Raw genomic sequence first — 14,837 nt, forward strand, 5'->3', positions numbered from 1 at the left:
AAGAGATGTCATTATTTAGAGTTTGTAATCTGCAACCATTTGACAGAAAACCATATATTTTATGAATAACAAACCAAATATATGAGTTCATTGGTTCATCTGTAAAATCTGGGAAGTTGAGAAGTATCTCACAAAGACACACACCATAATTCTCAGTCTTTTTCTGGATAACTCAGAGACAAAGGGAGAATGAGGAACCAAGATCAGTGACGTATATTAAATATTTCCATATATTTTATGGGAAAGAAACTAAGCATACCTGAGGTAAAACTAAGGACATGCTACAAAATCAGGGACAGTTTAGTAGCATCATGCACACACACACGTGTGCAAATAATTCAGTCTTGTTGTTTGTCTTTTCGGCTTTTCCCGGTTAGGGGTCGCCACAGCAGAACTCCGGTCCGCTAATGATTGGCAGTAGATTTTTGTGGTGCCGAGTTGCCAGCCCGACGCCCAACCTTCAGCGAAGGCATGCCCATTCATGCATGCCTTTCGGAGGCCATCTACTGTGCTTAAATTAAGAATTGAATTGTTCAGCCTTACCCTGATATTGAGTATTTAGAAAGACATTTTTATGAGCATTAGCTATTAGTAATAGCCATTGTTTAAGTTTCTGTACCCTACACTGCAGCACTGCATGTAAATACTGCAGGGGAACAAAATGAGCAGAACCTATTTCAGTAGCTGGCCCACAGAAACTGCAATGCATACATCCATTAAGCTGATTGGATATTCAGCAATGGAAGTAGACATCTGTGCTACAAAACTGGAGATGCTCAAAGAGAAGCGGCATTAATGGCCTTGAATTTCTCACATTGGCAGGTAATTAACAGAAACTCCACAAGAACTAGCCAGTGGTCAACTCAAATCATTGGAAATTTTTGATTTTCAGCAGTAAGATCAACCAGATAACACTTTTATGTTTTGGAACCATACAAGACAGCAATGGTGCAAGTGAGCAGGCCTCTATTTTATTGGTCTGGGCCTATAAGGTTGTGAGTGTACTGCAGACCAGAACCCACACTGTTTATGATAGAAGAGGTTGCTGGAACAGCCAGATAAGTAACCATATAAGAACAATGCCATTTAAGATCATTAAATACATTTTTTTCTATGAGAGCATATGTATTTTTAGTATTACTCCACATATACAAAGGTTGGGCATATAGCAAACCTAATTTTGAATATTTAGCGTAAACATAATTACTTTAATTTTCTGTATTTTCAAAGTGCACTTGGATTTGCTTTGGGCACCATACAAGAGAGTAAGAAAGAACCACTTAGTGCTGTAAGCGCTATATGGCAGTATGCACAAATAGCGCTATAGACGCAAAAGTTTCAAACAACTACTGCAATATCCCACATGACCTAACCTTATCGCAAACAAGCATTCCTTTCTAGATCTAATCATCTTTGACAACACCAGTCTAATCTCAAACATTATAATCCACCATCTTTCTGTTGTGTTCATTGCACAATAAGCTTCACAATACAAGCCCCCACAAAAAAATCTCCCCCAAATTGATTTCATTCAGGCCTAAGACAGACACAAACATAAAAAATGCAAAAAGCCCTCTCCTTCAGTGAGTGGTCTTTTATATTAAACCCAAACAACCCTAACTATCCGCGCTACAGAAGCTTTTTCCGTTAAACATAGATTCCTCTAGGACACATTTTTCCTTATAATTTCTCAGCTTTACAAACCAAAAAGAAATGATTGGCTAACTCCTGAACTTAAATCCATTTTAAAACTTAGAGATGATATATGGCAGGCATGGAAAAAACAACCCCTTCCATTGTGGTAGGCAATAATGTAGTCAACTCAGACACAAAAACCATTGTATGAAAACATTTCAGGCATCCTTATCCAAATGACAAAAAACAGTTCTGGAAGGAAGTGCATCAACTCACAAATTAATACAGCAAAAGCAACAGCAAAGCTTACATTCTCTCCATCTGACTTTCTCTCTGAATTCTCCAACCACCAACCCTGTCAAACAGTGTCATTGCACCTAACCCCTTAGAACCATCTGGCGCTCTCTCTGCTTTCCTCAGTTTTTACTTTGAACAAGTCAAAAAGAGAGATTGAACCTCTTCTGCAACAAATAAAACCTGTCAGCCCACCATGTGAAGATGATCTCTATTCATGGTTCATATAACCACTACAGTGATTTCCTTGCAACCCTCCTGCAATACATTTTCATTCTCTGCCTACACTCTGTCATGCCAAATATTTGGAAAAATAGCCATTATCAGCCCAAATCCCAGAGAAATCTAACCACACCAACACTTCCCAATAAAGGCTAATGTATATTTATTTATTTATTTTACATTTGTTTACCAGGATGGTCTGACTTGGGACAGTACCCATTTTCAGCGGAGGCCCGGGGAGAGAAGCTCCAGCTTAAGCTTGCATACAAAGTCATCATATCAAGTAATAGAAAAATAAGTGTTAACACATTTACAGGATAAAAATTAAAAAATAAAAATATATACATAGTTTCAAATAGAACAGGACTTTAAACACTTGAATATAGACAAATATATGGTTGAACTTATATATGTGGAGAAACATAACATTAGTTAGGAAATTAAGTAGGGAGAATCTCTTGGGTAAAGTAGTGCATAGTTAGTAATTCTTCAGTGGTGAGAGTTGCAGCTAGGAATGTATATTCCTCCCACTCTAGGTAAACTGCTTGAAAAAAAATGAGTACAGCTCACCTAGTGCATGACTACCTGCATCCTCCCCTCCCATAAACGATATGGGTTCTGGTTTACTCACAGCACACACAAAACCTTATAGACACAGACCAATAAAAGAGAAGCCAGCTGACTCACACCATCTTTATTGAACTTACAGAATCCTTCAGCCTGGTTGACTACAACATCTTTTTCTATCACCTACTACAAAAAGGTAGAAGTCCCAATTCCCTGCCTTGATTTCAAAATTATTTCAAAAATTACCACTTTTCTTTCAAAATTCATACTGTGATTTCCCATTCATCCAGCCTCAAAAAGGAGTATCACAAGATTCCATACCTGTTCCTGTACTATTTTCTATCTATAAATAACTCATTGACTGACTTCATCTTGCCCTCCTTCTCTATGCTGATAATATAGAACTATTTCTCGCAAACAACTCGGTATTGTACTTCCAGACAGACCTGCAAGTAGATCTCTAGCCCTAATTCACTAGATCTCCAAGAAGAGTCTTCACCTGGACTCCAGCAAAACCAAAACACCAAACAGAAACATTAAAAAAACGATTTTCATATCTAGGACCATAAAAACTGTACCGATAGAAAAACAACATTCTTTTAAATACCTTGGCAGTTAGCTTGACCCCTTCCTTATCTTCTCCCTCCACTTTAACTAAACAAGGAAAAATGTTAACTCTTTCCTATTTTGGGCCAGAAGATGCCCCCATTTTTAATGAAACCTCTAGAACAGCCATAGGAAAAGATATTCTAGTCTCCCAACTTGAATATAGCCTGCACCTCATAGCCTTAGCATCAAAAGCAAACTTCACACAAAAATTCAAACAATAACAAATAAAATTTGTAGCTTTATTAGCCAGTCCACTATAAAACACTAAAGAAAAAAATGGTTCCCTCTTCAACAAAGGGTTGACCATGTCCTTGGATCCCAACTGTTCATGCCCATAGTCAATGAGACCTTCTCTCCCCTAATAACTAATCAGACAAAATTCTTGTTATAACTTCAGAAACTATGACCACTCTGCCCCCACACACACACACACACACAAATCAACTCCATTGTACAGATCATTGCTTTTCTATAATAGGTCCAAAACTTTGGGCAAGTATTCTAAATAAAAGACACCCTATCTTACCCAAAATGTAGGACTCAGTTAAAGGCCCCCACCTCCTCTGATCAGACAATTGTCATTTAGCCATATCACCTAACCTGAGCTATGTCACTCTCTCTGTTAGTAGTAACACTCTTAGTGTCCCACATATCTTCTTCTTTCAGCTGCTCCCGTTAGGGGTCGACACAGCAGATCAACTGTTTCCATTTCTTCCTGTCCTCTGCATCTTGCTCTGTCACACCAACCACCTGCATGCCCTCTCTCACCACATCCATAAACCTTATCTTAGGGCTTCCTCTTTTCCTGTTACCTGGCAGCTTCATCCTTAGCATCTTTTTCCCAATATACTCTGCATCCCTCCTCAGCACATGTCCAAACCAATGTAATCTTGCCTCTCTGGCTTTGTCTCCAACCCTTCCAACCTGGGCTGACCCTCTAATATACTTATTCCTAATCCTGTTCATCCTTGTCACACCCAGTGCAAATCTTAACATATTCAACTCTGCCACGTCAAGCTCTGACTGCTGCCTTTTTGTCAGTGCCACTGTCTCCAACCCATACAACATAGCTGGTCTCACTACCCTTTTGTAGACCTTTCCTTTCACTCTTATTGGTACTCGTCTGTCACAAATCACTCCTGACACTCTTCTCCACCCACTCCATCCTGCCTGTACTCTCTTCTTCACCTCTCTTCCACACTCACCATTACTGTGAACTGTTGATCCCAAGTATTTAAACTCATCTACCTTCGCCACCCCTACTCCCTGCATCCTCACTATTCCTCTATCCTCCCTCTCATTTACACACATATATTCTGTCTTAGTCCTGCTGACCTTCATTCCTCTTCTCTCTAGAGCATATCACCATCTCTCCAGGGTCTCCTCCACCTGTTCCCTACTCTCACTACAGATTACAACGTCATCTGCAAACATCATAGTCCACGGGGACTCCTGTCTGACCTTGTCTGTCAACCTGTCCATCGCCATTGCAAGTAAGAATGGGCTCAGAGCTGATCCTTGATGTAATCCCACCTTCACCTTAAACGCATCTGTCACTCCCACTGCAGTCCTCACCGCTGTCACACTACCCTCGTACATATCCTGTACCACTCTTACATACTTCTCTGACACTACCGACTTCCTCATACAATACCACAACTCCTCTCTAGGCACCCTGTCATACGCTTTCTCTAAATCCACAAAGACACAATGCAACTCCTTCTGACCTTCTCTGTACTTCTCCATAAACACTCTCAGAGCAAACATAAGTGTCCCACATATGGCAGGTTCTTTTGCACCAGTCTTCACTTCTATCTCACATAATCTTTTTGCTTAATATAACTTCTTTCTTCATTCTACTAAAATATCCTATTATTCCCATTTGATAACACAAAGTTGTGATTATCACACAGACCTCTCACTTTCTATATGAGAGTCGTCTTGATTTTTATAAATTAGGTACATCATAATTGTAGACACTGTCTACATTTTTATTAACTGATAATAGTATTGTACTGATGTGTATTTTCATTATACTCTTGTCTCTCATTAAATGTAATTCTCATTTCTCTGTATTCCCAAGCTGAGACCGAAATTAGTCACTGGTAATCAATACTCTACCCTGGTAAACATTTGAAATAAAATAAAATAAATGTCTACTTCATTCTTGCTGCTGAATACCTTCTTCAAAATGCCGATTCCATCGCATACACTATTTCTTCCATCACTGATCAATGAATGGTTCAAGAAAAAATTGAATAGACTACTTTTATTCCACTCTTTATTGGATTTAACAGTTACATAAATGGAGTGTCCAGTGACCTAAGGAGGCAGCCATCTTTAACAAAAACTGCACATGCTTCCCAATTTCCACACTTCTCAAATTCCAAGGAAAGCCTGAGCATTTTTTGTGAGATTTTTGGTGAACAGAACATCATAGCCATGGGAGCTAAACAAGATGTTTCAGATCACCAAGTATACAGGTGCTTGGTTTCCTAGGAGAGCCGTACTTTGGTTTTGGTGTCTTTCTCCAGTGCGTCACATAAAGCATCACTTACACAGATTTTATTCAGTTCTCTAATTTTAGCCTCTTAATTGAATCCAGCACACCTTCACTCCTAAGGGAGTGTGGGAAATGATGCTTATGCCAGGAATATACCCTACAAAGGCTGTTCAGCATCAGTTTAAAAACAGGCTTTGTTGTAAACAAATGGAGAACAGCAACAATTGACCCCTGCAGAAAGGTAAAGAATCAAGAGAACCAGTAATTACAGACCCATAAGTCTGACCAGCCTCATCTGTAAGGCTGTGGAGAGGGATCATTATAGAAATAATAAATAAGGACATAGATAACCTTCAAACAATTGCCCCAAGTCAGTTTAGTTTTTGTTATGGGCAAATCCTACCTGATTAATCTGGTCAATGCCTTTGAGGAAGTTAGTTATCCTGATGCTGGGTGACTTTAATTATCCAACCATAGATTGGAAAACCCCCTCCCCCACTGTAGGAACTGGCACCAATGTCCAAATCTACACCAAAGTACTGTAAGAGCATTTATATAGATGCATGGAATCAGGAATATGTGACAGGACAAAATCACCCTCCGCAAGCAAGAATAAACCTGTCTGGTGGACATCTGCAATAAATAAACTATATAACAAAAGGTAGAAATTGCTGTCCAGAACCAAGAAGGAGCAGGTGCCCAATTGGAAGCAATCTCTCCTTAGCCTGAACAAGCAAATAAGAGCACTAGTGAAATCCTCTAAAGCCAACTTCGAGTCCAAATTGGCAACATCTACGAGAGGCAAATGTAAGGCCTTTTTCACATATGTCCGCAATCTCAAAGGAAGCACCCAGATCTGTTCAGAACTGGTGGTCAAGGACACCACATACGCAAATGCTGTAGATGTTGCCAGTCTACTAGCTGACAGATTCAGCAAAAACTTCTCCTCTCTGCCCCCCCCCCCATCAGTAAATCAGGACATCCCCAGTACCTGCCCCCACCCCTTATCTATAAGGAACAGGTCATCACTGCCCTCTCAAATTCAAAAAATACAGCCTCCATGGGACCCGATAACATTCCCGGCTGCATTTTACATGAACTTGCAGCACCATTAGGCATGCTATTCAACCAAAGCCTGAGTACTGGCTTTGTCCTAGCCGAGTGGAGGACAGCCACTGTCATCCCTTTACACAAAGGTGGAGTGTCCACCGATCAAGGAAATTATAGACCATCAGCCTAACTAGCCTGATCTACAAGGCCATCGAACAGATTATCATTGACTTCATTAACAGGGACATTTGCAACCTCAAAACACTCAACCTCACACAGTTTGGCTTTGTCATGAGGAGGTCATGTCTGTTAAATCTGGTCAACTTATTTGAGACAATCACCAAAGCCATGGACGAGGGGAAGATGGTGCACACCATCTAACTTGACCTGCCCAAAGCCTTTGACACTATTTCCCACTCGGGCATAGCAGATAAACTCTCTCAACTAGGCATCAATCCATATGTTACCACATGGGTAGCAAACTGGCTCACTGATAGAACCCACCTAATCAAAATAGGGGAAGCCACCTTAAGCAGTAGACCCATAACGAGTGGCGTACCCCAGGGATTGATCTTGGGACCTCTGCTATTTGGGATATACTTCTCTGAGGTGCAGGCCAAAACCAGTGGGCTATGGCTGACCAAGTTTGCAGATGTCTGCAAGCTGTGCGCAGTCACCAATTCTCCAAGTGATGTGGACATCCTCAAAAAGGGTCTCACCCAAATAAATGACTGGTGCCAGAAACATGGCCTCAAGCTGAATGCCAAAAAATGCATCATCATCCCCTTTGGTGAAAGTGATATCCCCACATATTATCACATTAATAACAACTTCCTAAGTACAAAATCAGTAGTGAGAGATTTGGGCACCCAGGTTGACAGCAACCTGACTTTTGACCACTATGTTGCTTCCGTTGTACAGAAAGCTTTCTACATGGCCCACCTCATAAGTAAAGGTATCTCATCCAGGGACAAAGAGCAGATCCCTGTATTCTTCCCTTATAAGGCCAATTATTGAGTACAACGCCCCCTTCGGCATGCACCTCGCAAAGCACATGCAGCAGCTGGAGAGACCACAGAGGTTCCTGTCCCTCTACTCAGTTTCATACAGACTCCTCAGAGATGACCTCTGTCTGGCATACAAAGCAACCTCAGACCCTGCCTTGATGGGACTGCTGCATATCCGCAAGTCGAGCTCCACTCGAGCAACTTGTATGCGTGGCCTTACCCTGGTGTGTGATATCAGTAGGACTTGTTAACAGGACAGATTTGTGCCCCAGAGGCTCCCCCATCTGTGGAATAGACTCCCTCTCCACGTCAAGCAGAGTACCTCATTATCCCTTTTTAAGTGCAACCTGGATAACTGGATGGGAAACAGAAAATACACTCCTGGGATTCCACCTGTGTCCCTGCTGGACAGGGGCTTTTTGTGTTGACTTGTCTAAACATGGGCTAAACTCTTGGCTAGGCTTATAAGGGCCTAAGGGCCAGTAGCCTAGTAACCTGCTATGATCCTATTAATGAAGTAATGAATGAGGGAACATCAGTACATGCCATGTATCTAGACCTTGCAAAGGTGTGCAATACCATCCCACACACAGGTATTGTCGATATACTCTCTCCGCTAATGATTAATCTCTATGTGACTCACTGGATAACAAATTGACTCACAAGTAGAACCCAAGAATTTAGATTAGGTGGCTGTACTTCCTCCAAATGACATGTCACTAGCAGTGTACTCTAGGGTTCAGTCCTTTGGAACACCCTCTTTGGCACGTACTTCTTGGAGGTCAAAGCTAATGTAAAGGGCTTATGGCTGACCTAGTTTTCAAATGATTGTAAACTTGGTGCCATCATAAGCTCTCCAGAGTACACTAAGGTCCTCCAAGAAGACCTTTCACAAACAAATAGCTGGTGAGATATCCATGGACTAAAACACAATGTAAAAAAAAATGTATAATAGTCTCCGTTGGCAAACATGACATCCCCTGTAACTGTCACATTGACAATGTGGGAATCTTTGTGGACAAGAAACTATCCTTTGTTCACCATGTATCCACTATTGTAAGAAAGTCCTTTTTCATTGCACAGCTTGTTGGTCAAGATCCAGTGATATGATCATTCCACTGCTTGGTTCTGCACCAAAGTTAAGTGCACTGCCTGTAGCATCACTGACACTGCTAAATTCATACTGAAGGTTCCATGCCATAGTTGACACCCACTTTGCTACTATCAGTACTTCTGCGCCCATTTACTTGTCATTTTCATCGTGTGTGGTTTAGCACATATAATCTGTTCACTGGTAATAACTTGTGCTTTCTTAGGACCTGTAGCACACTAAATTAAGTTTATTTCAAGTGTGGATGCCACAAGAGATGTCTATGACAAGCAGCTGATGCTACAAGTTTTTGAATGTGGCATATAATGCCCCCATGATATGTATATACAGACATTTGCCAACTGGCTCACTGACAGAACCCACACTGTAAAAGTTGCAGACTCCAAATCTTACCTCAAACTAGTGACAAGTGGAGTACCACAGGGTTCAGTCCTGGGACCTCTCCTGTTTGGTATCTACTTCTCTGAAGTACAGGCTAGCACAGAGGGCCTCTGGCTAATGAAGTTCGCAAATGACTGCAAATTAGGAGCCATAGTCAAGTCCCCAAATGATGTGGACATTCTACAGAAGGGCCTCGCTGAGACAGATGCCTGGTATCAGAGCCATGGCCTCAAGCTCAATGCCAAAAAGTGGTGTGTCATCCCCTTTGGTAAAAACTCTGTACCCATGAACTACCACATAGGCAGCAATCTACTTAACACCGAATGTATGATAAGAGCCCTTGGGACCCAGGTGGACAGTAGTCTCTCTTTTGATAGTCACATCGCCACAGTAGTTAGGAAGTCCTTCTACGTGGCACACCTCATCATAAAATGTTTCTCGTCCAGAAAAAAAGAGGTCATTGTTCCCCTCTACTCGACACTCATTAGACCCATTATAGAGTACAACCCCCCTTTTGGAATGTACCTCACAAGACATCTGCAGCAGCAGCTGGAAAGGCCACAGAAGTACCTCACAAAGAGGATTACTGGCCTCAAAAAGATGCCCTACACTGACCGTCTCAAAAAATTCCAGCTTTATTCTGTAGCATATCACCTACGCCGAGGTGATCTCTGCCTAACATATAAAGCTATGTCAAACCCAGAGCTATTGGACATGCCACACCTAAAGAAATCCCAATCCTTCCGAGCTACATGCTCTAGGGACTTAAACTTTGTCACCACAATAAACAGGACGTGTTGGAGGGATAGATTTCTGTCCCAGAGACTTCCCATACTCTGGAACAGGCTACCCATCTATGTCAAGCAAAGTTCTTCATTAGCACTCCTTAAGAAAAATCTTGATGAGTGGATGGGAAATAGGAAATACACCCTGGGGATCACGTCTGTGTGTCTGCTCGACAGTGGCACAGGAAAATAACTTTCTTGGGTGGCGTAAGCCAGGGAACCTTGTTCGCTAAGCTTACGTAGGCCCTTGGACCGATAGCCTAGTACCTACCTATGAACATAGTATTATAGCAGAAGGTAACTAATGATAGTGTTCACATTGCAGCAGTTAAAACAAAATTATTTCAAACATGAATAAACATGGGGCTAGTACTGAGATGGTACAAGCTTAAATCTACTTTAATGTACAAAATAATAGAATCTGATAATGCATTTTTTTTTAATCTTTGTTTTGTTTCATTAACTAGAAATGAATGAGAGAAAATTATGTTCATGTCCCTGAAGTATTTAACATTCTTGCAGTTACATGACAACAAGATGCCCTAAAAAAAGACTTTAGTTGATTTATTAAAGAATATTATTTAATGCATTCTTTTTATTTGATAGACACTCTGAAAATGCACCATGCACCAATGAGGAATATCAAGCAGGTGTGAAGAGACTACACCTGGCATCCCGATTATCTGAACCAAAGCTGCTTATTAAGTATACCACAGTGAATTTTGCTGAAGAGCAGGTTTATATTTTGGAGCATTGCTCAGCTTTAAAGTGGTTGAACCAAAATATGAGGTGGGCTGGAAAGATTTGGCTTTTCCCTCCTAATGCTAGTTTTTAGGAAAAATGTGTTTGTTGAAAGGAAAGGTAATTAAAGAGTGTTGAAGCCTGATTCTTTAGATTATATTTTTATTGTAATTACAGATTTTTTGATTAGCCACAATGTAAGTGTGTAATAATAGCATTTGTTTTTAGAAATATTGAGGTTCTTTTTTTCAAAAAAAAAGCAGGGAGATTTGCTGGATGTACAGTTGTGTAGTTTGATTAATTTTATGATAGATATATAATTTTCTTGAATACAGGTTCTGATACGGAGACAGATCTTGCCCTGTCCATCCTTTCCTTTCAACGAGTTCTGAAGTTTAATGTTTAAACTCGGACTGGATAAGTCTAAAACTGAGCCAGAGACAGACAGACACACACACACACACACACACACACACGACTTGTGTGAAAATGAAAAAGAAACATAGTAATAAGTCATTCCAAGACTTAATGGAAGTGTTATCGTTAGCAGATAATGAATGTCTTTCTTTGATATGTGGATACTTTAGTCAAATAAAGATTCATTAAACTGAGAAACACGATTGTCTGTTTTATCTTTTTGACACTGTGTGTATGGTTTTTTACAGTTGTCTTTAAAAAAGACAAAAAATGTTATGTGCTCACCATAACTTTCCATCTGAGTTGTACATTTTCATTCTTCAACATATGGATTCGGATCCGACTCAGCCGCTGTTTCACATCTCGTGTATACTACAAGCTCTGTTAACCATAATGCTGTAGTCTCCCTCATTCTCTAGATCTTGTTTGCAGCTCCTTAGTGTATGACATAATGAAAATATTTACTTCACTATGAAAAGTCAATATCTGGAGCTCAAATATAAGGAACTTATTTCCAATAATCCTGCTCTGCTCTTCCAGAAGTCATCAAAGAAACAGGGTAGGGGCTGGAGGGATGGAGGGGAGTTGAGGAAGAATGAAAATGGGCAACACAGATGGAACATTATGGTGAGTACATAAATAGCTTCTTTATCTGATGTTGTCAATTTTCATTCATTCCTCAAAATATGAGACAGTCCCCCCAGCTACCTGAATCCCAGGTGGACTCTAAGGAAGGATATTCCTGAGAATTGTTGAGCTGAAGGCTACTCTTCTACTCGACACCAGATCCAGTATGTAATAAGTAATAAAGGTATGAGGATTAGTCCTAGTTCCAGCCACACAAATATCATCCATGGGAGTCCTGGATAAAAAAGCTGATGAATTTGCCATGGACCTGGTTGAATGGGCTGTTAACGGCGTTGGCAAGGGGTCTATGTTAAATCATTGAACGCTTAAAAAAAAGAATGATGATTTATCGAACCCATGTAAGCAAAAGCTTACAATCTCAAACACTTAGAACAGCGATTTTTTTCCAAGGGAAAAAAAAAAAATCGCTGTTCCACAATAGAACAAAAAAACTTTTTAAAACATTGCATAAAGTAGGGGGCTTCGCTCCCCACACCCCCTACTTAAATATACCAACTCCGAGATCGCACTACAGTTATGAAAATGACAAAGTAACGGAAGTGGCCAAGCGATTTTTTTCCCCAGGGAAAGAATTTGCTTCTGTGCCGTTTTGCTATTTTGCCTTTTCGTGCTTTCAAGTTCTATCAAGACACATTCGAAAGAATGTGTCTTCGATCATTTAATAGGAACCCTTTGGCAAGACCAGACCAAACTTTTTATAGACAAAGGAAATGCAGCCAGTTGCCCTTTTTGATAAAGGTACTTTAGAAACTGGTTGACCCAATCTGGTTTCCGAAAAGGATACAAATAATTGATCTGATTTTCTAAATTTCTCTGATCTGTGTAGATAAAAATGTAATTGTGTATGAATATCTAAAAAGTGGAAAATGGATTCACTTTTGTTTAAAAAGTTTGGAAAGAATACAGGAAGGTTAATGGTTTGATTAATGTTAGATGCTGACACCACCTTAGGAAGGAAGGAAGGATTGGTTCTTAAGGACACCCTATCCCTATGAAAAATTAAATAGGGAGGCATAGAAGAAAAAGCTTGAAGTTCTGAAGCTCTTCTTCCAATGTTATGGCTTTGAGAAATATAGCTTTCCAAGTCAGATATCACAATTCACACTTTACAGCTGGTCAAAGGGTCTCTGAGTTAGGGCCTGTAACATTAAATTCAGATCCCATGGTGGAGTGGGATCCTTGAAGGGTGTTTTGAGTAGAAGGCTTACATTTATACAGGCCCTACATGGACATGAAGAAGCCAAAGCAGAATTATTAACTCCAAGATGGAAATTGGAGATGGCAGCTAACTGAACCTTAACCATAGAGGGACTAGGCCCTTCATTAAAAATAGAATCCAGGAATTCAAGAATTTTATGTACTGGTGCTGAAAAAAGGGTCCATGTCTTGTTGTTGTGCCCAAAAGACGCATCTTTTCCATTTGCTCTTGTAAATTTTCCTAGTGGAAGCTTTGTGGGAAGATAAAAGAATGTGATGCACTGGAGAAGAGAGCTTTGGTTGTCTCGCTATCCACAAAATTGGAGAAACTATATGGTCAGCTTTAGGCCTGAGACATCCGGGTGAGTCATGTTTGTTGGGTGAGACAAGAGGTCTGGAACTGGATCCAGAATCCAAGGCAGGTTAACTAGATGAGGCCAGAGGAAGGGAAACCAAATCTGTTGATGCCAATAAGGGGCAATGAGGATGACTTTGCTCTTCAACTGGGATGCTTCTGTAGGAATTTGGGGATTATGGAAGTTGGAGGATAAGCTTAGAGGAGACCTGGGGGTCAGTCATGAAGGAGAGAGTCTCTCAGTGACTCCCCAGCAGGGAAATTGAGGCAAAGAATTTGCTGCATTTGTTGTTAAGGGGAGATGCAAATAGGTCGCAGCATGGCTGGCCCCATTGGTGGAATATCATTTTTGCCACTTCTTTGTTGAGAGACCACTCATGAGGTAATAGAATGGACCTAATCAACTTGTCTGCTATCACGTTGGATTTCCCCAGTATGTGCATTACTAAAAGAAATTGATTTGAAGAGAACACCCATTGCCACACACTCATAACTTCTCTAACACAACAGGGTAAGAACAGCTTCCTCCTTGTTTGCTGATGCAACATACTACAGACTTATTTTCCATTTGAATTTCAGTAGTGCTAGAAAGGAGAGAGTTTTGGAACACCTACACCGCTAGGAGTGCTGCTCTCATTTCCAGCACATTGATGTGCAGAATGCCCTCTTTGGGGGACAAAGTGCCTTGAACAGTCTTCCCCAAGAAATGCCCCCCCCCCACCTGATCTGGCAATCGTCCATGGTCACTATGGCCTTTGGCTGAGAGAGGATGAATGAACAGATGATCCTGCAATATTTTATATGAGTGAATCCACCACTAAAGGAACTTTTTGCAGGCCTTAGTTATGCTGATCTTGGTGGACATAGGGTGATGTAAAATGGACAACTGGATTCCTAATGTCCACTAGAGAATTCTCATATGGTATCTTACAAGTGGCAGTAGAACTATTGCCTTGGACATCAATTCTAGCGTCTGTAATATCTTTCGGGCTGGCAGTAAAGAGTTCCGGATTATCCTCTTGACTTGAAAACAAATGTTTTGAACTCTCTACAAGGGGAGAGACGCTGTCATAGATGTGTTGAAAATGGTCCCTATGAATTCTAATGTCTGAAACGGTTAAGTTGAGGTTTGTTGTGGTTGATTGTAATGTCTAGATTGGAGCAAGTCTGGAGTACAATTTCAAGCTGCTGTCAGCAGATGCTTGGTCGAGGCTGCTAGGAGCCAGTTGTCTAGGTATGGAAACACTCGGAACGCCTGCTATCTGATGTGAGTTGCTACTACTGCCATGCATTTGGTGAATACCCTGGGGGCCGT

At 40.8% G+C, this 14,837-nt stretch overlaps 1 protein-coding gene across 1 annotated transcript in view; it reads left to right on the forward strand.

Annotated features, from left to right (window-relative positions):
- The window catches only part of TOPAZ1 (testis and ovary specific TOPAZ 1), a 1,272,938-nt gene extending 1,261,461 nt beyond the window's left edge, over positions 1 to 11,477 (forward strand). Inside the window, exon 18 of the mRNA XM_044060400.1 lies at positions 10,771 to 11,477. Coding sequence (XP_043916335.1) covers positions 10,771 to 10,999 — 229 coding nt within the window. The 3' untranslated portion in view covers positions 11,000 to 11,477. The remainder of the gene's footprint in view (positions 1 to 10,770) is intronic.
- Positions 11,478 to 14,837: the final 3,360 nt, after the last annotated feature.

Source organism: Protopterus annectens, chromosome 2.part0 (genome assembly GCF_019279795.1).
Source record: "Protopterus annectens isolate FY-2018-M chromosome 2.part0, PAN1.0, whole genome shotgun sequence".
In the NCBI taxonomy this organism is placed as follows: domain Eukaryota; kingdom Metazoa; phylum Chordata; order Ceratodontiformes; family Protopteridae; genus Protopterus; species Protopterus annectens.